This window comes from Falco naumanni, chromosome 6 (genome assembly GCF_017639655.2).
Source record: "Falco naumanni isolate bFalNau1 chromosome 6, bFalNau1.pat, whole genome shotgun sequence".
NCBI lineage: Eukaryota > Metazoa > Chordata > Aves > Falconiformes > Falconidae > Falco > Falco naumanni.
The window spans coordinates 77,964,645-77,988,406 of NC_054059.1; the positions used below are offsets into that span (position 1 = coordinate 77,964,645).

Here is a 23,762-nt window from a genome sequence, read left to right on the forward strand (position 1 = left end):
GTTGGCCGGGCTCGGAGCGGTGCAGGATGGCTGGGCTCGGGGCAGGGCGGCGGGGCCGAGCCCGGGGCGGTGCGGGACGGTGCGGCGGGCCCGAGCCCGGGGCGGTGCGGGGTGGCCGGGCTCGGGGCGGTGTGGGGCGGCCGGACCCGGGGCGGTGCGGGGTGGCCGGGCCCTGCCCGCTTCCGCCCCTTCCCGCCGCGGCGTTTGGAAGCGCGCCTGGCCCTTCCCATTTAACCCCTTTGCGTTCCTGCCCTCTGCACGGCGCCTGGCGCTCGGTGCGCTCGGCTGCGCTCCGGCACGGGGGGTGCGTGCGGGAGAGGCGCGCTCTCGGCTTGTTGGCAGGCGTGCTCCTTTTTCTCCGGGGAGGGGGGGAAAGGGCTACTGGGGATAACGGAACCCCGCCTGCCTTCGGTCCGCTACCCAAACAATGGCTTTATTTAAACGTATAAAGACATCGCTGCAGAGAGTTCCTTTAAAAAATGTTTTCGCCGTCCCCAGCCGTAGAGAGAGCGACCACGTATTTGCTGGAAAGGGCTCCTCCCGCCCCCTCCTACTCCTGCCCTCCCTCCTCCCCCGCCTCCCTTCCCCATATATTATTACTCTATGCCACCAACGTTAAAACAGCCCCACCGCGCTCGCTGCCCGCGCCGCGGCCGGCCGGCCGCCTCTCCCTCGCCCCCAGCCGCCTGCAGCCGCCGGGCGGCTCCTCGGCCCCGGCCCGGCGCGGCGCGGAGCTGTCTACCCCCGGCGGGTGCTGAACCGCCCGGCGCGGCAGCGGGGGCCGGAGCCCTCCCGGCCTCGCCCCGGCGTCCGGAGCCGAGGTAGGCGGCGAGGGGCGCTGCGGGGGATGGGGGGAGCCGGCTGCGACCCCGCGCCGCCCGCCTGAGCCTGCCCGCGCCCCGCACACAAAGCCGCGGCGCGGCCATGGAAGAGGAGCTGAAGTGCCCGGTGTGCGGCTCGCTCTTCCGCGAGCCCATCATCCTGCCCTGCTCGCACAATGTCTGCTTGCCCTGCGCCCGCACCATCGCCGTGCAGACCCCGGAGAGCGAGCAGCACCTGCCGGCCCTGCTCCACCCGCGGGGCCCCGCGCCGCCCGCCGCCGTCGCCGCGCCGGGCCCGGGAGCGGCCGCGGGCTCCGCCGCCTGCCTGGACTCGGAGTGCGCGGCGGGCGGCGGCGGCGGCGGGGACCACGCGGACAAGCTGAGCCTGCACAGCGAGACCGACAGCGGCTACGGCTCCTACACCCCCAGCCTGAAGTCCCCCAACGGCGTGCGGGTGCTGCCGCTGGTGCCGGCGCCCCCGGGAGCGGCGGCGGCGGCGGCTCCGCGGGGCGCGGGTCCCGCCAGCTCCTCCCTCACCTGCCCGCAGTGCCACCGGAGCGCCTCCCTGGACCAGCGCGGCCTCCGCGGCTTCCAGCGCAACCGGCTGCTGGAGGCCATCGTGCAGCGCTACCAGCAGGGCCGCGCCGCCGCCGCCGCCAAGTGCCAGCTCTGCGACCGCAGCCCGCCCGAGCCGGCCGCGGTGCTGTGCGAGCAGTGCGAGGTGCTGTACTGCGCCGCCTGCCAGCTCCGCTGCCACCCGGCCCGCGGGCCCTTCGCCAAGCACCGCCTGGCGCCGCCGCCCGCACACCCGGGCGCCCCCGGCGGCGGCGGCAGCGGCGGCGGCGGCGGCGGCGGCGGCGACGGCGGGAAGGGGGCGGGCGGCGGCCGCAAGCTGCCGACGTGCGCCGAGCACGACCTGGAGAACTACAGCATGTACTGCGTGAGCTGCCGCAGCCCCGTCTGCTACCAGTGCCTGGAGGAGGGCAGGCACGGCAAGCACGACGTGAAGGCCCTGGGCGCCATGTGGAAGCAGCACAAGGTGAGTCCCCTCGGCCGGCCCGGAGGAGCTGGGGCGACGCTCGGTGCTGGGGTTTGCTCCTGCTGGTGTCCCGGCATCGGGCTGGAGTTTGTGGCACGTGAGGCTGCTTCGCCTCCGTCGTCCTCCTGGACTTCTTCCCCCTTGGAATGGTGCTCTTAGGTCCTTGCTGACCGCCCAGCGACCCTGCAGCCTCTGCTCGGGGCTAGGCAACCCGCAGGCTCCCTGCCATGTCGGCCTCACCGTGGCCAGCGCACCTCAGGCCCAGGCAGGCCCCAGCCGGGCACCTGGGATCAGCGAGCCCACCTCGCTGATTTACTTGCCTGCCGCAGAGTCCTTGGCCATCCCAGCCTCTCACGGGTGGCAGCAGCTGCCTGCGAGGAGGCGGGATGGTCGTTCCTTCCGTGTGCCACCTCCCTGTCAGCCAGGACTCGTTGCAAGCTGCCACAACCATTTCCCACCACCTGTCAATGAGGGAGAGAGGCCCAGAGACACTGGAATGTTTTAGACGGGAGAGCGTGACAAAGAGGATTGCGAGGCATGGTGGTGTCCCTCGAAGAGGCCTCCCCTCCCACTCGCTTAACAAGGAGGCCAGGAGGAACGGCTGGAGGGACTTCCATGACACAAAGATTAGTGAAGAACCGCAGGATGGATGGGGTCTGAGGACAAGTAAAGGTTCTTCTGATTCACATAATGTCATGACCTGATTCATGCTCCCCTGCAAGTGATGCTCCTTAGGCCTCCCTGGGACCCCTGGGGAGACACTGGAGGCAGCTGCTTTGCCACACAGGGGGGTTGCAGAGGTCTGGTAGAGCTGCCGGGTCACTTGGCCATGCTCTTCTTGTTAAAAATAAGACTTTGCAACCATTTTCATAAAGAGCAAGACATGACCTTAGAAGCTGAAAGGGTGTATGAAGTTAGCTCTTTCTTGCTGAGAAGGGCGGACACTGGAAAAATGATTAGTTAATAAGTATGAACATATAAATGGGACTTTAATATCCCAGTGCCAAGAGCAGTCCTTTGGAGTTTCCCACTGTACTGGGGGTGGGGGAAGGACTTCCCCCACAGCTGTGCAAAGAGCACTTGGCCAGCTCTGCTGGTCACCGAATTCTCTTCTTCCCGTTCTCGGCTGCAGCTAGCAGTAAAGGCAGCACGGAGAGATCCTTTCAGACACTGCAGGAGAGGGCAAAATCATGACTGGTCTCATAGTCCCTCAGCCATGAAGTGGCTGAGCACAAGCTAGGCCAAGACATCTGGCAAAACAAAAAATTGACTGTTTTAAGATTCAAAAAAGGTGCCCCTTGGGGTGATCTCCATAGTTTGTCCATTTGAGAAAGACAAACGTTTTCAGTACATGTTTCAGTCTGCATGCTCTGCCAGGGGCTCAGCCATCTCCTCCCTAACGTGATGGCTATTTGTGCATAGGAGAAGTTCCCTGGGCCCAGAGGGAGCAGATTACGAATTTACAGCTATTGCTGTTTATGGCAATGGCAGAATCCACTTCTGAGCATAATTATTTTAATGAGCAGGGACTGAGTTCACTGTTCAAGTGTGGCTGGTGTTTTGGAGAGTGTGAGAGACCAGCTTGTGCCATATTATGGTCTGCCATGAGTTAAAACCGTTTGATGCCTTTTTGAACAATGTGATAAACTCTGGTGTAATCAAAGTTCAGAGTCAGTCACTTGCTCTTTTTCCTAATGGCAAATATTGTCCAAAGAATGAACAATACCCTGGAGGCTTCTATTTTTACTGTATTTTTTTTTTCTAGGACTAAGGCATTGAAGAATGCGATTTTCCTCTTATTTACAGACTTAATCAATGTGAAAATTCTGTCGAAAGAAAAAAAATACTCAAATTTAACTAATTTGGGGACTCTAAAATTGTGCTCTTGTGAATATTATTTTTCCTAGAGCAATGTGCTTGGCAGAAAATAAATATAATGGAAACACATAGCCAGACCGCCTAAATCATCAGGTCACATTCATTCAGATAAATTGTTTCAGAATTGGATACTTCTGCTTAGAAATAGTTCTCAGATACAGCAATTTCTACAAGTTTATTACCTGTAGTTACATTGGCCAAACCATAAATTACTTAGAATGGTATGCCAAATGTAATTCAAGTTTTATATGTTCTCTCCAGATGCTCCAGGCATAGCTTGGTAGAGGCAGCTGGAAGGGCTTGTCCATAAGCATTCTTAGCCCAGTAAATCTGGCAGACTAGTTGTTCACCATCAACTGATAAGCACCTGCTTATCTCCTTCTAAGGCCAGTGGCTGGTATTCTTCATTTAAGAAGGGCTGCCAGAGCCACTTACCCTCCTCTCAGGACACAGTTTCATTCCACAACAGCAAACTTCAAACATTTTTTCTACTGACTGTAGAACTGCTTTTCCAGAGGCCCTGCCAGCCTTCAGTCTCAGGATCCATTTCCATTCCACTTCTGTATTAGCCTTTTGTTCAAACTGTTTAACTTGTCTGTCTGGGCCTTACATAGTGAGAAATTCTTCACTCTGAGGGTTGCAAGGCACTGGAACAGGTTGCCCAGTGAAGCTGTGGATGCCCCATCCCTGGACGTGTTCAAGGCCAGGCTGGACGGGGCTTTGAGCAACCTGGTGTAGTGGAAGGTGTCCCTGCCTGTGGCAGGGGGGTTGGAACTAGATGATCTTTAAGGTCCCTTCCAACCCAAACCGTTCTATGAATCTATGATCTAGTGGCAAATTACAGAGTGTATAACCTTGTCTGTTCAGTGCTGCAGACCATGCAATGAAATGTGCATTTACCCTCAGCTGCACTGCTGGCATAAAAGCTGTACCAGATTTGTTGGCCCCTGTTAAGGTGCAGGTTCCCCATTACGCTTCTGTATGTGACTTCTACAGAGAAATTAAAAATGGTATAAAACAACAACAGGGCTCCAATGGCATAAATCTGTGAAAAATCCACTGACTTGGATGGACTTCATTATATTCACTTGCATGAAAAGTGCATCTGGACTGGCAGTTTAAGGTTATTAAGTAAAACTGTGCAAGTCTTATGCCAACAGTTAAGTCTTTTTATGTCTTCATAGCAAGAACAGTGACACTGTTGTCAGATTTAAGTTGGTAGGGCTTTTGACCTGCTAGTATGAGGAATGATGATGGACGCTTTGCCCATTCTGAGTGGAGAGAGATATATATATCTATATATATATATATCTCCCAAAAAGCCAAAAAAACCCCACAGCTGGATAGGCCTGTGAAGGACAGGCAGGCAGGCAGTTCAAGGCAAGTGCTGGCATCCAAGTGTCTGCTTTTATTTGCTGGCTTAAAGAGTTGTGTTCCCAGAACCACATGGGCTGTTTCAGAATTCAGCGCCAGGGCAAGCTAGTCTAATCAATAGTTAGTCCACTACTAAGGAGAGATGGAGGGAAAACAAGTTAAATGAGCATGAACTGAAAAAGGACGTGGGCATTATCTGGTTCATTTTCTAAAATCAAAGGAAGCATCGGTCTTCCATACCCATCTGGATTTAATTACTCACCCTTCTTATCTCTGTCCCTGTATTTGACAGAAGTAGAAACTCAGTATCCATCTCCAGCATCCACATTATTGCTTGAAAGACCAGGTATCAAAGTAGAGATAGCGCTAGGCAGAGTACCATTTTGTCAGGTGTTATTAATTGTCGCAGTTAGTGGAGCTTGCAGCATTTCAGTTTGGCTTCCAGTAAATATTTCTGCAGCACAAAAGATTGCTTTGAGAGCACAGGGCATTTTTTATGGCTTGGTTGGTTTACTGAGGGCTTAGTCATATTGTTCCATTTGATTTTAATGGGAAGTGCATGACTAAATTCCACTGCTTTGTAAGGTATCTTTTACAAATGCTTGGAAAAACAAGGCTATTATCTCTAAGTGGGTTTCACAAATGGAAATCTGGTCTTCTCCTCAGCTTCACACTGCAGTTGTATTAATGCAACCACAGGTTTTAATAAACATGGCAATTCGCTTATGAGCCCTTTGAACAATGACATCGTTGAGTTTCTATTGCAGCTCTTTGCGACGGGAGCATGCCAGGAGCCAGGACTGACTGTGCTAATTGCCGTTGTACATATGCCGGCTACAATTCGTATGCAGTGATTCAGTTTTCTGTGGCTGCTGTGATGCCAACATATAGCTTTTGGCTCTTCTTATCTGGTGAAGTGCACTTTGAGATGATTTCAGAGCTAGGGCAGATGTTGGAAAAGTGCATGTTTTACTTTTGTCAGGACCAGCCATTGATTTTGATTTGAAAGAAAGGATCCTTTGCCGACAATTTGGTCGGGCCAGTCAATGGCAGAGCGTATCTTGCTTTCACCACCTATTTCTTTCTTGCTTCCTCCCCAGCCCCTTGGTCATACACTGCTTCCACCTCGTCCTGTGTCAGCTTGACAAACCACAGGCTCAGATGTGCCTTGTGGATGGAGCACAAAGTGTGATCAAAGAGGGTGGGCTTTAAACTCTGGCGACAATGATCAGCCCATGGAGAGCTGATCTGAAGTCCCGATTGTCTGATCTGGCAGAAAGCTGGGACTCTTTTAAGGACCTGGAGTTTGCTTCTGTGAGCTCAAGCAGCATTCATATCAAACATCATCGCTTTAAATTTTTGTGCTGATGTGAGTTTGTGTAAGAGAATACCAAATATCCAAATATTGAGAAACATACACAGTAATTGTCTTCCCATTACATTTGTTGCAAATGAGTTGTAGTAAAGCCAATTTTATTTTCAAATTTAGCACTAATGTTATACCTACAACTGGGCTAAAGAGGAAACATTTGTGTGAATATGAGGAAAAAAAAATAGGTTGACTTCTTTCTCTATAATTCAGTCCCAGCTCCCAGTCAGGGTTCATACCCGCTTCCCACAGAGCCATGTGGGCTGAGACAGCTGCCTGCTTTGGAGCTGGGCTGTGAAGTGCCCGCAGGGAGCTGCCTGGGCCTGCTCTTTGCTGTCCTGCATGAGTGAGCGAGCACAAAAGGAGGATGAGTAGGAGATGTTCAGGCAGGAGGTAAGCTCAAGCAGCCTGAAGAAGTGAGCTGTACCCTTTTTCAGGGATGGAGTAATTTTCTTCCCTCTGGCAGCAAGAAGGAAGCAGAGAATGAGTGGTGACTTGCCAAATTTCAGTGAGGTAGTTGCCAAGTCCACCTGAGGGGTAGACCCATGAAGAGGTCTGCGGGACACTCATGATGGGACCTATCTGGTCGCTCTGCTTTATGTCTGAACGGAGAAGTAACGCTGGATCTGGGCTTGCCACGGGCTGACAAGCAGAGCAATACGGTTTCCGTAATCCCAGCTAGGTTTCCAGGGAAGCTGCGCTGGGGCTGCTCCAGTCAGACCATGGCAGTTCTGGGTCTGCGGGGGGGGGCAGAACCACTGTTTCCTTCCCATCCTGGAAGTCCATTGAGAAGCCTCTGGTTTGGTTTAGAGACCTCAGGTGCCAGCTGAGGGAAGGGGAGGTTAGGTCTTCGGTGTGGACTTATAAAAGACATATTCCATTTGTCTCACCAGTCAAAGTTAGAGGAAAGGGTTTTTCCAGCTTTTCCAGAAACATTCACCCTTTTTTGGGGTTGGAGCACAGGAAATGGGAGCCCCAAAGGGACATTACTATGAAGTCTAAAAATGCAGATTTGTCTTTGAAGTCCTAGTCTCTCTCAGGTTTGGTAGGATCTACCACATTTATAAAGAATTCAGACTTTGATGAAAAAAACAGTGCCATTTTGGAAAGCACTTGGGGATTTTTCATCATGACAGACACTACTGTGTAAGTGTAAGACTATTATCTCCTTATATATGTGGGTAGCTGTCTTATAAAAAGATATTTTGACTTATTAAGTCACTGCAATAAAGTGGAATGTACAGACACAATACTTGACTGCCCCCACATGCATATTTCACCTTTATTAAATCTTATTACAATAAAAATCTTAACTATTCTTTTCTAGCACAAACACTCTGTGCGTTAAGAGTACATGCGACAGCAAGTAAGCCTTTTAGCACATTATTAATCATCAGACCTAAGGATTAGTAAGAAACACATTTGCATTTTATCTCTAATTTTTTTTTCCCCTCCTTTTTTTCCTTGCAGGCACAGCTGTCTCAGGCTTTAAATGGTGTTTCAGATAAAGCAAAAGAAGCTAAAGAATTTTTGGTTCAGCTGAAAAATCTATTGCAGCAGATCCAGGTAACTGTAGAATATTAGCTGTTTTGGTAATACAGTAATCGATAGAACTGAGTGAATAATTTATTTGATGACTTTGTCTCTTGTGCTATTCTCATCTTTCCTGGAATCATCTAACCTTTCTTGAACAATTTATTAGGCAAAATTATGCATCAAATAATGCCTGCAAGCCCCTCTTAGCTTCTCGCTTGTTTGCTGTTTATTGCAAGAAGCTGATATTCAATACTGGATATCTGAGCTGTGTTGATTAGTATTTGATTGAATCCATCGGTCATGCTTCTGGGCTCCTTCCTGACTGCAATTGCTTGAATTGGACATTTAGGATAAGTTACCATTTTAACACATTTAAAATTTGCTACTTGTTTTTCATCTTTTTTTTTCTAAAAATGTACTCGTATCTGGACAAAATCCACTCAACTTGTTTATTAGAGTACTCGTAAGAAGTCAAAAAAAAAAAAAAAAAAGAAGAAACAAATGCTGCTAAATCGATGTGGTCATTTATTGAAGCAGAAGATATTTTCATGCCTATAATTGCCCAGCTTTAATAGTCAGAAAAGGGCTCATGGTGAGTGCAGTAATTGAGGGCACAAACCCAAAATGAAACAAGTCCTATTTTCAACCAAATTTAGACTCATCAGTGCTGGAGGTCAGATGATCCTCAATGTCCTTTTCACCCTGTAGAGTGTAGCTGGAAGTGTGCCGCCATAGTTTGAGCTGCACACTGCCCAGGAGTGGACACTTGTCATCTGCAGCAGCCATGCTCCGTGGCGGTGGGTCTCCTGTGGGAAACACATCATCTGCTCTCTGATGTGCCTGCTCTGCCGCTTGCTCATCTTCCATCAGCAAGCAAGTCCTGTGCCTGTTAGTCACAGAAAGCCAAAGTAGAAGCTAAAAAATCTCTATTTAGTTTAGAATTTAATCATTAAATTATTCCAGTTAACACTCCAGGTGATGAATTTCTACCGCAGATGCTGCCCAAGCTCTCAGGTTGCCACAGGGCAGCATTGCCACCCACCTTCACTGTCTTCTGTGGCCACGTGGGGAAGGGAACAAACTAAGACTGAGAAACTGGTAAAAACCCAAAAGCACATCTAACTGAAAGGAACCAGAGCGAAACCACCAACTGGCACCTGTCATGTGCCGTGTTTTGGACACAGTGTGAAGTTTCTCTCAGCTGACTTTGCCTACTTAAAAGTTATGTAGCTCATGTAACCTAATCATTTAGGCTTCTTTCATTGTCCAAGGTGAAAGACAGACACCTCTAGGGAGCAGTTTTTCCTAGAGGTATGAACAGCTATTTTAGGATGAGATAACTCATCCAAAACAGTAGTCTATCACCAATCTTTTCTTGAGTCACAAGCTCCATTAAAAAAGTATTTTTCCCTCTTGAAACCTAAAGGTGACCTATTACGACTGTTTATGACTATGCTGTAAAATCCTTTAATGTGTTTCAATAAAATCACTGCCAAATTGCTCTTCATAAGGGAGCTGCTTCAATTAGACCAAAAGACCAAGCCATTTATTTGATGCTGCTCATTGTTTAAAATGCTAGAGGAAAACTCAGAAAAGGAAATTGTATCCAGCAGTCACACTCTAACGTTTAGCTAAGTCTGGGCACAAAGCTGAATCTGACCCTCACATTCTGAGCCAGTCTCCAGTTGTGAGTCTGTATGAGGACATCAAATTTCAGCAAACCAAACCGCCAGGACTAATCAGCTGCAAATGTAAAGTAAGTAAACCAAGGCTAGGGCACAGCTCTGCAAGGCTCATTCACACACTTTAACCCTTACTGGGCTCCCTGGCATGGTTTTCTCCCATGACCAATTGCATTCTTCCCAGGTGATGCTGAAGCAGCATTTGATGATAGCACACACCAGGGAATACTCCTGTAGACAGGTTTGGTACAGCCACATGATCTGAGGGGAAAGGGTTTAGATGTGCCATGAGCTGATCTGTGCCTTTTGGCATCTGGACCAAAACCCACCAGTTTATGGACTGTTATTTTCAGAGGAATAGGTGTAGCCTTCCTGCATAATTTATACCCAGAACCATGTATCTCAGAGCAGGTTATTTCTGGTAGAAGTCTTAAGGTGGTTGCCATACACACACACACAGACATTTACCCCTCAGCAAAAAGGTCTTTAAAATGTATGTTTACACAAAGGCGTGAGCAATATGTACATTTTATTATCCTGTCTCAATGCACAGCAGACCAGCCAGCCCTCTGCACTCTTTATCTACTCTCTGAGTTTGCCAGAGCTACCAGGAGCTGGGCTTTCATCTCGCCTGGGACAGTTTGCAAATTCATAATCTACTTTGCTTTGCAGATCTGTTGTTTCCCCCTTTTTTCCTTCCCTTCTCCTTTCTGAGGTCCCTTTTAAATCTCTTGGTCTCCTCTTTTCAGAAACTGCCTGCTCCTCATTGCCCCTGTTGCTTCCTCACTCCTCCTTGTTGCTGTCATTATCTGATTTTCACGTTTTCCCATCTGCTGTAACAATTTCATCCTTTCTCACTTGAAAAAGGCATATCGCCAAACACCCCGTTTGATGTGTGAACAGAAAATGAGGAGAGAGATGATGCACCGCAGCCATCTACTGAGTCAGGCTCTGTACACAAATCAGCACTTTGAGAGTAGCTGGATGGAAATGGGCGTAAGGGGGAGTTGGGTGTGATATAAGCCGAGGAGGGAGAGATGCAAACAGGAAAAATCTAAGACAAGCCTGTGAACAGTAACTGAGCTGTCTGTTGTCTCTCCCCCACACCCATCTTGCTGGCAGGTCTAGGACTGCGGCCGGGACCTCTCAGGGAAGAGCAACCCTGCATCCCTCAGCGGCAGAATGGGATGCATGGATCACAGTGAGGGAAAGGAATACAGTGCTGAAAATTTTTCTCTCAAGAGTGAAGACAAAGCAAAGGAAAAGACAAGAAGAGAAAAACATAAATTAAAGAGCTAAGAGATTGTAGTGAGTTAGGGGCATGTGATGGCTTACCACAGAGATGCTTCTCCTTCAGCGTGTGTTTAAAATCTTCTCACATTTAATGCTGTTGCCTTTTTTTTTTTTTTTTTTTCTTTTGGGTATTTGGGAGGAAAGCTGATAGGACAACTAAACATCTTCTCAAAAGGGGAGCCTGAAAGCTTTCTCCTTCTGGTTTCACAAACAGAGGGAGTGAGGGAGAACCTCCCTTTGAATGAGTACTACAGCATCAGTTACATGGTCAGAGAAAGGTATCCGCAGGAGGAGAGGCAGCTCAGGACCTTGTAATACCAACTACTCACATTTCTACAGCTGCATGGGATTCTGTGGTACCGTGGTTTGTTCCCCATTGATAGGGCAGGGGTTTATGTTATGCTAAGTGGTACCCAGGTTCTACTCAAGGTTCAGTGTTGGATGCCTCGGATGCTGGCTTCTGCCCAGTAGAGAGTTTTACTACAATGTGAATAAAAACTGCCATGTGTTATTTTTTTTTAAGCTAATCAAATATGTGTCTCCACTGCCAAGTGCTAGCTATTTTCAAAAAAGTACTTGAAGCCATACACAAATCTCAGGGCCTTGTACCTGATTAATTTCCTTGTAATAAGACCTTGTAGACCAGATTCAGGCCCATAATTCTGTTCTAATTGCCATGGTGTAGAGCCAGTGATTTCAAAGTTGCTACAGTGGGATAATTAAAACAGAATGGAGCAGAATCTTCTTATGTATATGTATGCACTGTGTATGTTACGTTTAGGTTTTATATTATGTTGTACTACATCTGTTGTCCGGAAAGTGCCAGTAAATCAATGTTTTAAATAAGCCCATTTATGGCATAGCATCATACTATTTCATTTTATAGCATGCAGTTATTACTGGTACAGCTATAATGAAATCAGAAGGGCAACAGAAATGCTGAGGTCTTGAAAGGAAATCATTTCTGAATAGAGAAACAGGTTAGAATGAGCTTTAGCTTAAGCTGTAAAATATGCTTTCTTTGATGAGTACGACTCTCACCTTCTTCTAGGAGAATGGGTTGGATTATGAAGCTTGTCTTGTCGCTCAGTGTGATGCCTTGGTTGATGCGTTAACACGACAGAAGGCAAAACTGCTCACAAAGGTGACCAAAGAACGTGAGCACAAGCTGAAGGTGAGCACAACTCTCATTGACTGCGCCTGGCTGCTGATACCTGGTATCGTTGTGTTTTGCCAAGTCCCCAGCCCACCACACCATGAAAATCCCTAGTGACCAAAATCTAAAGCCCTTTAGCAGGTTCAGTTCAGCAGTTTAGTGGAGCTGTGCTTATACGCTTAAAAAGAGGCGTATGCTTCGGCATTTTGTTGAATCAGGCCATCGGTCTTTATCTACCTGATAGTGTCAGGCTATCTTTTGGGAGGTACTTATCATTGAAATCTGTGTGGCTTGGATTCTGGGACCTTCTGCCCAAGTGAAATGTTGGGATTTTGATGTCTCTTCAAAGCTTTGAAATTCAGGCAAGCACCTCCAGAAATCCATGTACCTCTCAAATGCAGTAAAGGGGGCTGGAAAGAAGCAAGCTATAAATGGTTGAACAAAGTGGCAGTCAGGAAATGTTTGAATAGATACATTTCTGGAAATGTTGAACTGCATATGTGGTTTTGAGATATTATAGTGCCAGTAACATTAATAGTATCTAAGACAGAAGGAAAACTAACATGGCAAACAATGATTAAGATCTGCCTGAGATCAGCATTTAAAAAACCCCGTGCTTAAGAAGAACCAACAAGAACCAACACTTTGGACATACTGCTCACAGCGCAGCTAATCCTGCAGTTTATTCCTGTCAGAGGCTGTGCTATGGAACACAGTGCTGTTAGACCTAGTCTACAGCCACGTGGCAGCAGAATCAAGTCTAAGATCTGGAAAAATGAGCTGCAGCTTTTTTATTTCTTAATCCCAGTCATGCATTCTTAAGCACAGCAGGATCGATGGTGAATTGTGAAGAGAATGGTAGAATATAATCTGCAAGAAACCACTCCTGCAGTTATCCTCTATAATATTTGCCTTTTAAGGGAAGGATCTTTTGAAAGCTCAGATTTTAGTGAAAGTGTGATTATAAATGTGAATGCTGCAAATGCAGAAACATATTCTGTGCTTTTTCTGCCCTAAGCAAGCCTGATCTTTGGCAATTAATCTGCTCTGAAAATTGAGATTCCCTGTGCACAACGTTTTGCCAAGCTAATTATCGGTATTTACAATACAGAGCAAGTGAGTGTAGCTGATGGAGATATGGCAATGGCCATATGGCAGCTAAATTAAGCATAGCTTTAACACACTCTTCCATTCATTGCATCTCTTCTGAAATAATCTTACACAATTCATTGTAAGCTGAGGCAGTCATCAGAACTGTACTGATGCTTGTTTTCCAGGTTGTTTGGGACCAGATAAATCACTGTACACTGAAGCTACGTCAGTCAACAGGGCTTATGGAGTACTGCCTAGAAGTTATCAAAGAAAATGATCCTTCTGGGTTTTTACAGGTATTTTTCTTTCCAATGTTCTGGGGGGAAAAAAGAAAAGTTGTTAAAATTAAATCTAAAAAATGGATGGCTTTGCCAATTAGCCTCTTCCACCTCCGAGGCAGGTTCATTTTAGGTCCTGTTAGTACTGTGTAAAAGCTCAGATAGTTTGGTGACTGCATGAATGTCCCAGTGAAGGGATGGCTTCAAACAGCTGTGCTCTGACTGAGGTGTGGAGTTAGCAGTCATACCACTTACCTGACTGCTGATGTCTTTCCTCTTGCCAGCCCTTCCTTCTGGGCCAAAAGAGAGATGCTGTGCAGTTAATTATAATTTTCTGCAGAATATTATTGTATTCTCATCTGCGAAACCCAACACAGGACCTCCCAGAGCTATCTGATCAATTTGGAAAGGTCTATGACTCAGCAGAGTACTACTTCTCCCCTTTTTGCTTCTCCCCTTTGCCTTACCCTTTCCCATGTGAAACAATCTGTTCAACGTCTCCCCTGTGAGGAAATCCAGCCTTAAGGATTTGCATGTAGCTTTGCATCACTGGGGTGGTTGCACCTCACAGGGCTACAAGACCTGTCTCACAGCTGGAGGGTCCAGGTACCCCCTCTGCAAAATAGGTCCTAGCCAACAGTTGCCTTCATTTGCAGGATGTTGTTTCTTGGGTGCAAGCAATGAAACTGTCTATTGATGAGATAAAATACGACAGATTAATTATCCCGTTAATTGTTTGCCTAATTAATTTTATTATTTTATTAATTATTTTATTTTGCCCTGTTTGTTTTGTTGCCTTATTAATTACCTAAGAAGAAAAGTCCACCAAACAAATTGATCTACGTGTGGCTGTCAGCTGAACTGGGCACGTTGCACACATGAACGCATGAGTGTCAGGGGGCTGTCGCAGCATCCCTGAAAAACAGGATGAGAATTAGCCAACTTAAACCTCTTAGCACTCCAGATTGATTGTTACTGTCACGTCTGGTCTCAAGCGCGAGTGAGTAATGTGTGGTGTATATTAATCTCAAGACTACACAGATTTTAGCAGGCTGTTGGTTGGGTACTGCAGGACAAATGAAACCTTTAGGTCTTATCTACTTGCTAGCTAGATGAATGCTTCATTTTTCATTTCAGCTTGCTTTTCCTGTAATCCTTGTGGCTTCATTCTTTGCAGTCCTCTTTTATTAAAAAATACTTCTGTTTTTACGTTGTCCTGGTTTACCTAATGCTGCTTTCATAGATGGTTGCATAGGTGCAACCAGCAAACCAAATAAAAATGTGGCACTGCATTACTTAAAACAACTACTCCTCCAGCCGGGACATTGAAACACAGCCAAGGGATCCAGCACCCCAGTAAGTGACTCCAAGGTTGTTGCGGGGCTATGAGATGCTCCTCCGCTTCCTGCACAGACTGGTTAGGAGCTGTTGATGCAGGGGCTCAGACAGGAGTGTCTTCCAGTAACAGTAATGAGGAAAGGTACTTGAACTCCTGCAATGAAGGAAAACTCTCTCTGACCCACTCAAAAGAAAATTCTGCTCCCTGTGACTTACAGGAAGCTGACTGGGAGGGACTCCAGATATCCAAATGGCAGCTTCACTGAACTCAAGGACAGCCGAGTTCATTAATTCCCACAGAGCTGAGATTTCATTTCCAGAAGAGTCCATTGTGATCATCTTAGTCTGACTTCTGGGCTAATTATCTGTGGGCTGAGCTAGAGCAAAGCTTTAAAAATGACATTCAGTTTAGATGTAATGATAGAAATTCCATCATATTCTTCAAAAATCTGTCAGACAGCTTAGCACCCTCACTGTGAGAAATATGCACCTTCTTTCCCATTTGATTTTTTTATTCCTTTCAGCTATCATCCACTGAATCATCTCTGTTGAATGGAGAGAACCTCTAGCATTTAAGCCTTTTTTTGTGCAAGTACTTTTTAAACAAGAGAGCAAAACTAGACTGTGCAGATCGGAGAACAGAGCGCAGAAGTATATGTAGCCTTCAGAGGCATGATAAGTAACAGAATCTTAACAGGCTTTATAAATGTGATTTTTATTTTCCTACCCTAAGATGATATTTGTTTTGAAAAGCTGAGATGAAAGGTCGCAACGTAAATGGACCTCACCCCAAAATGATGAGATCCCATCTCAGCTGTTGCGCTGTCAAATTCCTGCTTACTTTGTACTGTATCTCACAGGCATTCTGCCACTCTTAATGTGTGCATCTGCCATTTCATTGTAAGCTGGATGATACTCTCTTTCAGATTTCGGATGCTTTAATCAAGCGTGTTCAGGTATCTCAGGAACAGTGGGTCAAAGGAGCATTGGAGCCAAAAGTGTCTGCTGAGTTTGACTTGACTCTGGATAGCGAACCTTTACTGCAGTCCATTCACCAGCTGGATTTTATTCAGATGAAATGTAGGGGTGAGCTTTTATGATTTTCTTTTTTGTGTTTTTTCATGCATGTGTTGAAACAGTGCTGGGAGGCATGGGGGAACTGTGGGAAGAAAGAGGAATGACTTGAAATTGCTGGGTGGTTTTAAAAGGTTCTCAAGCAAATTAACATTATCAGGTGTTTCCTGGAAAGGTGTGTTCACCTCACATGCAGTGACGTGAACAAGCTCAGACAGAGATACCAGGTGCAGTTAAAGATTTGAAAAGATAATGTCTTCAGAGCAGGGCTGTCTATCAGCTTTGAAGATCAAGAATACATCAGCTGCATGAAAACTTCATGCCATTTTACAGCATCCCTAGATGTAACATGGTTAATTCAAAACACCAGTTACCCCTATCTTGTCAGGAACAGCTGACGTAGTAAATAAATATACCCCCACACACACATATGCTTGAATAGGGGAAACACACACACACACACACACACACACACACCCTTTGAGTTGTATCTGGACTGTGCTGCAAACAGTGCCCAGCTAAAAAAAGTATTGTGAGGCAGAGATTCACAAGGGGAAAGTAGCTCCATGGCTATACCCTCCCCTCATTCCAGGTATCTGAATGATTCTGAGGGACATACTAAAGGGAAAGGAGGTTAAAAATGTATTTAAAAGCAGAAGCTGATGAGCAGTAGATACCATTGGCAAAAAAGAAAAAAAAAGTTAACATCGTGTGCTTGTAATGAGCTTGGTTTATATGGAGCAGGATGAGAACTGCATCAGAATTAGATAGATCCACAGACAGGCTAGCTTTGAAGGCTGTTGTGGTGCCTGGGAATGATGCCATTAGCTTCCCTTAGTGGTGATTCAAGCCTTAATTATACATGTGGGTGACAGGGTCGAGGCTGCCAGAAGTCAATGAATGAGTTAAGGATAATCATGTCGTGATGTTGGATGTGCTTTTTTTTGACTCCAAGCAAGCTTAAAGATTTCTGTTCAGTTTATCTGTTCTCTCTGGGCCTAATTCTGAACCTGAGAGACCCAAGATGAAGTAATTAGGGTGGATAATTTGGCCGATAAATACGTGGAAAAACAATGGATAAACAGTTAAAGGCCGAAGTCTGCTCACCAAGAGTGGTTTACATCTTGGCATAAAAGGCTCTGCTAAAGTTACTCAAAAAACACCAGTGAATTGCTCCTTTGACACATTGACAGCCAGGAGAGTGGAGTCAAGAGAGAAAGAGTATCACTGATAAAACCACTCTGAACACTTTCTACACTTGTCTTTTTAAATCAGTTTACATTTAATGCTGGCTGTATTTATTGCTAAATATATTTAATACTAATCTTCCACTACTCTTCTTCATAAACATATAAAAAATTTAGTTAAACTATCCACTTAGATTGCTAATTAACCACACGTCAGTTGAGGTGAGAGCAGATTAGGTATTTGGATTTTGGACATTCATCTGGCTTTAAGCTTGAAGACTTATGAGACTTTAATTGAGCCAGAGTCACTGGAGCTTTATAAAAGATAAAGCTGTCTGCTACGCTCTCATTTATCAGACGATCGCAGTGAAGCTCTGGTACTGAGCTAGACACAGTCTGAGGAGCAGAGAAGAGGACAGGACTGCTTCTGCCCAGACCCATGCAGAGCTTACAAACACCCTCGGGCTTTGCTCCCCAGAGGCACCTTAAGTTAGCCCTCAGAAAGGGCTTTTCCTTGAGCTGTCTTGGCCTTGACCAGGGACTACCTCTTGCATGTCCAATCAGCTTGGTCAACACAACTGGCCTGACCATGTACACACCATGCAAAGAGTGGTGGAAATGGTGTTAAACTGGCCACCACTCCTGCAGCTGCATAAGCGACACCACTATTCCCCCTCGTGTCTCTGTGAGCCCAAGCAGAACAAGCGACCAACTGGTCCCAAGCTAACATTCATAGGTATTGAGGATTGTTTAGTATATAGAGGTGTGTTTATATTTTTCAGTTTATGACAGCAAAACTATTTGCATTTGAACTGCTCAGTCTGACACTTTGGCATATTTTTTTTTCTGAAATTTTACTTATATGACCTCAAGCAGCTCTGCATTATCTTCTCTTGCATAATGGTCTTGCATCTAGACACACAGGTACCACAGAGTAAGCAACTCAGCATTTCAGCGCCCAGCACCAGACTTACTGGGAACATCACTTTGCTGACTGTGAGGGGAAGCTGGTGTTGCAGGGCCATGTTTTGCTATTTATCACCATCAGGATTTGTGTATTTCTGAGCCTCCAATTTCACAAAGAAAAATCTATGTGTCTCCTCACATCTGCTCCTCTTTCTTGAATCCTACCTACCCCAGTGCACCAACAAGTCATCAATCTTTGTCAAATGTTGGTGTTGAGGGGCGTGTTGTTAAGTCACCGTACTGGCTGATCTGATAAGAGTAGTTACATTAAAGACATCAGAGACAATCTGTAAAGGGAGTTTTGGGGAAATCTAGGAGAATAGGGGCCAGCGTGGCTGTTCTAACTGCAAGTTGTTTTGTTCCAAAAGCTTTGCGATGTAAGGTCTGTACTATTGTTATCGATGCTTAGTGCATGACTGAATTTCTTTTTTTCTTTTTTTCTTTTTTTTTTTTCAAAATCTGGCCTCATTCAACCTCAGTGAGCTTGCATGGGTCATTTAGAGTGAAAGCATGCTTGTAAGTAAACATTGATTCACTGTGTTGGACAAAGAAGAATGAAAATGAGAACAAATCACATTACATTTGCTTTGATGACTTCTTCATGTACCTTATTGGTGGACTCTCTATAAGCCCATATCTAAAGCTCATCTCAATAAATAAAGATCAGGGGGTGTTTTTTCTTTTCACAGAAAGAAAAAGCAACTTGCTAACAAATTAAATGTGCACAAATGTGATAGATGCAGAAGTAATGCTTAAGCAGTCATGTTGACCAAAGGGTCTCACTGATAGCCCTTTGGCAAGAGTCCCACACTCCCCAGGCTAGCTGGCCTGCTGAGACGCGCACGGCTCTAGTAATTGCTGGCATTTTGAGCTTTCCCAGATCCCTTTCCTCTGTCCATGTTTTCTTTTCTCTGTTGCTTTTTCTGAGTGCCTTGGCACAAAATTCCTGGCCTCTGATGACTGGCTCAATCTGTACATCACATTTCCCCAGTTCAAGCTGTGGGCATAGGCAAATACATGTTCCAGGTCTGTTCTGTTCTAACAGCTGGAACTGTCATGCAGTCTTGGTTTATTGTAAAATGAAGACTAGGTACAAAATAGAAAAAAGTATAGCTACTCTCTACTTTTCTGTACCACCTCTTAACACTCATTCATATGCCCCTTTTTGTCAGCAGCAACTCCTCCTCTCTTCTGGAAACCAGTCCATGAAGATTCCCCAGATACATCTGCTGCAAATCTTCACGGATTCTCCAGCCATGAGCTGCATAGCCCTGATAATGGAAGAGTAACTTAATCCTAATCTTAGGTTTTACCCCTGGTTCTGTCTGCTCTGCATCATGGACCCAGGTCTTTGCCTGTGGTCTTTCCTTCTCTCTTGGTAACACTGTGACTCAGGCTATTACAGGGCTGCCCTGCAGTTTTGGAGGAGGTCCAAGTATTCGTGTTTCTGAGAGTCCCATTCCTTCACTGCATTTAGTCCTTTAAAATTAATCTGAGAAGGAGGAGGGCACAACTTGCTTGTCAAGAGGACAAATAACAGACATCTTAGAGCAGCCCTACCATACCCTGAGAGGAGATCAGCTGTGAGATGTATTGAGCAATGTGGTTTTGAAACTGCTGAGTTGACATGAGACATCAGTATCACATGTTTTAGCCAAGTGTGACCGGCATGAAGCACTTTTAAAATAGCAGGACATCATTCAGATTCATTAATGGGTCTTGCAGGGCCAATGCAGTGTCATTTCTCCCTTTATATTTTTAATCTTTTCCTTCAAAAACTCTCTAGAGGACTTTAAGCTGACAAAGAAGTGGGACAACACTGTAATTTAACATCTAAGTCTTCTGTTTTTTTCTGACACTTAGCCTATATTTTTCTTTTCTTAGTCCTGTCCCATTGCTCTTCACTATAAGATAGATCCCAGTGTCCTGGTTACTCAACTTGCTTCACACTTTCCTATGACTTTTACAACAAGTGTTCACCTTTTTTCTTCCCAGAGGGAATCTAAGATCGAGGCAAATGTCGTCCATCCACATCCAGGGGAGGAGGCAGGAGGGCAGGGACAGTGAGCATCATCCAGCGAAGCTGCACAGCTGTTTGGTGGGAGCTTCTTACCACTCCTTCAGCTACTGTAGGTTGTGCAGTTCAGACCAAGGCTGGCCCAGAGGGAGTAGGAGGCTGGTAAAGATTACTCACAAAAACTTAAATGTCCTGTGACACAGTAAAGAAACCCAGGCACTTCCCCATAGTATGCGTGACTCCCACACGTAGGGCCCAAATCCACACTGCCCCGGGAAGTGGGAACAACAGCACTTTACTATATGAAATATATTCTAATCCTAGATGGCATTCCTGTTTCCATAATTAAAAGGGACTCATAAAACACTTACCTTCCCCTAGAAATTCTGCTTTTTTTTTCCAGCACTGTGCATTACATGAACAGTCCCTGAAAAAGCCTCCATCAGTGTTCCTAGGAATTTTTTGCAGAGTGTTGAAGAGGTTAGTGATGCTTTCAGAGGAGAGGGTAGGTTGTCCATTTTGCACTTTATAAACTTCAGGATTTGCCAGAGGGTGTCTCAGAAGTGGGGAGGACTCAGCAAACGCCTCCTGAGAGGGTTAACTGCTTAGCTAAAGTGGCAGGATTGTGGATGGCTGATACAGCTCTATCTTTGCCCAGACTGATCAATCACTGGAAATACACAGGCTAACCAATACAGACAAAACCCTAAACTTAAAATGGTTCACTTAAAAAAAACCCATTACCTCTGAATTCCTCATTTTCACATTTTTGACCCTTGTAATGTCACTTTTCTGTTACTTCTCCAGACACAGTGTCTCCTGGAGAAAAGTCTGAACTTTCCATGTGAAAAAACAAGCAGGTTTTTATTTATGACACACTCTGAATCATCCTTTAATATCAAGGAATGGGAACAAGGCTTTTTCTTCTCTTTTCACAGAAAAAAACCTTCACGAGCTCATTTATAAAGCTCTTTTGTTTCAGACCACAGTCATTCTTCTAGGCTATCAACCAGCCACGTTCACCGAGGTGATGGATAATGCCACGGCAGCTTCTGCACTGTTTATCACAAGTGTGATGCTGATTTTTGTGTCATTTCCAAAGTGGGGGTGAAGCCTTAGCCCCGTCACACAGTAGCATCCATTTTCCCACAGACTGCTTGGTACACAAAATGCCAACAGTCCTCTTTTATCCAGAGAGGTAAAATAGGATGAAAAGAACAGCTCAAGGGCTTAGCTCTCACACAGGCGGATGGAGGGAAATAAACTAGATGCCCAAAGCAGAGTAGATAAAAGAAGAGCAAACTGACATTGTTAAGAGCTAAGTCAGTGAATGCTCAGAGCACTCAGCTCCTTGTAAGACACGGCCGAGCTCTGCAGAAATGATCCTGAATGGTAAAATTCAGCCTTGGGCAGAAGAGCAGGCAGGGTCTATGCATCACTTACATCCCGCTTAACCTGTGTGATTCCAACAGTGTGTAAGATACGTGCCAAATCTCTCTAGAAGGCTGAATTTTCACTTTATAATTTCCAGCAAAGAGTGAACAGTGAGAGTTTAGTTGCATTTGGCAGAGAAGGTGTGGTGCGTGCCTCTTTCCCACAGAGGCATGGCTGAATGTTTTTACTCTGTTTATTTTTATTTTTAAGATGTTGGTCTGGTCAACCGTCTCTTGGTGTTTCCCCTGAGCATGTCACCAGAAAGGCATGTTAGTAACTAACTTCATACCTGTAATTTCTGAGAAGACAGAACCACAAGCAGTCACCTGTGGTGCAGAAGTTCCCTTTGCTACCCAAACCAGGGGATTTAGACAACATTTGCAAATGGAACAATTTTCTTCATCAGTTTCTTTTAAGTATGGCTGCCATAAAGATGACATATCCAAGGTGTTTTTGATGAAGGACTGGGTCGGGGTGCATTAGGTTAGATTTAAAAAGAGAAAAATAAATCCCTATTGTGAAGAATTGTTTTCCTGCTGTCAGTGGAGTACAGACTCTATCTCGCTGCCATCCCAGGAGGGGTGGCTGCTCTGCTCTGCTGGTTAATAACCCAGTTCTTTAATGAGCTGGGCTTCCTGGCAGCAATGCATCTCCCATGCCGCCCCGTGGCCTGGGACACCCCCTGCCACCACTGCTCCCTCTTTCCTTTTGGGGACAGCGGGTGGAAAATGCTCTAGCATGAGAAAAAATCTCTTCCAGCCAGTGACCCCTGGGAAAGGAACCAGACGTGAGGTCCTCAGACTGTAGTTCTTACGAGGCACCAGAAGCATGTCCAGATATGTTTCTGTTCATGTATTTCAGCCAAATTATTTGTCTGAATACTGACATTTTGTTATATCATTTTTACTGCCTTTTGTTTCAAGGAAGGGAACGGACTCTCTTCCTACTGAATATTGACTCCTCTGTGAGCGGTCACCGTACTGCCCACAGCACAGACTGACGGGGTAGGGCAGAGTTACACTAACCTGTACCCAGTTCCTCTTACAGTGCCGCCCGTCCCCTTACTGCAGCTGGAGAAGTGTTGCACCAGAAACAACAGCGTGACATTGGCCTGGAGGATGCCACCTTTGAGCCACAACCCGGTGGAAGGTTATATCTTGGAACTTGATGATGGGGATGGTGGCCAATTCCGAGTGAGAATTTAATTCAGCATTTATTTGTTTCTTTGTATGCGTTTCCTCGGGATATGGATTTGTGTCTGTCCTGAGGGTGGGGAGAGGGGGTAGGGAAGATACAGGTTGTCAAAACATCCCTGCTTCTGTCACGTGGATGCAGAAAGCAGTGCAGATGCTGCTTGTTAGAAGGACCCCCAGCTTGGGTAAGAAGTTATTATTTGAAGTTATTCTCAGGGCTCTGGGAAAGAGGGCCTTGAGGTGCCCCTGGAGTGTACCAGAGCAGAAAAGCCTATACTGTTCTACAGGAGCTGAAAGTTGTTCATTCCACAAAACAGAGATTTACTTGAAGCCCCTGCTCTCAACTGTCCACAGCACCCCATTTCAACAGCTGAGATTCTTGGTCCAGAAATGCAACTTAGTTTTTCCTGGTTTTCTGAATAAAAATGGGATCCTGCTTAAAAATATGGGATTTCTAAATCTTTTCTCTGGGAGCGAATGAGATCAGGCTAATGGAAGATTTCCACAGGCACACTACAATGGGGTTGGTAAGTATGGAAAGGCATCCCAAGTGATGCCACACCTGCTTGCTCCTGGCAGCAGGCGCAGGGTACTTATAGGCCCCCTTCCCTTCTCACCACACCCTGATAAACAAACTACAGAAATAATTCAGTCAGCTTTCTGCTAGCCATGTCCTGCTGGAAGCTGTGGCTCTTCCTCCTCTGGCAGGCTTCATGCTCCCGTTGCTCCCGAACCAGGCTGGCCCAGTGCATTCCCTAGGGGTTATTTCCCCTTGAAAGCATCTGGACGTCACTGTGGAGCACAGCTGCTGTCTTCACAGATGGGAAATTTTGCCAAAAACCTGTGATGGCATTTCTTTGGGAGCTGCAAGCTGGCGTCTCACTGGAAACCTAAAGTTCTCTCAAGCTGAAAATGGCCTGGCACTGTTCCACCTAAGGAACTGCCTCCCTGTGCCAAACTGCTGCACTTGTAGCTGGAAAAGGCACCTGATTTGGACACCCCTCAGTAGAAGAGACAGCAATATTGGCAGGGCAT

At 46.1% G+C, this 23,762-nt stretch overlaps 1 protein-coding gene across 2 annotated transcripts in view; it reads left to right on the forward strand.

Moving 5' to 3' along the window:
* The first annotated feature begins 553 nt into the window (after window positions 1-553).
* TRIM67 (tripartite motif containing 67) overlaps window positions 554-23,762 on the forward strand; it is a 36,650-nt gene continuing 13,441 nt past the window's right edge. Inside the window, exons 1-6 of one of the 2 annotated variants that reach the window (XM_040597640.1) lie at window positions 554-1,860; window positions 7,952-8,047; window positions 12,044-12,166; window positions 13,426-13,536; window positions 15,783-15,936; window positions 22,582-22,727. In XM_040597640.1, coding sequence (XP_040453574.1) covers window positions 925-1,860; window positions 7,952-8,047; window positions 12,044-12,166; window positions 13,426-13,536; window positions 15,783-15,936; window positions 22,582-22,727 — 1,566 coding nt within the window. In that variant the 5' untranslated portion in view covers window positions 554-924. Of the gene's footprint in view, window positions 1,861-7,951; window positions 8,048-12,043; window positions 12,167-13,425; window positions 13,537-15,782; window positions 15,943-22,581; window positions 22,728-23,762 lie in introns of both variants that reach the window. The other variant, XM_040597639.1, reaches the window with a different exon arrangement.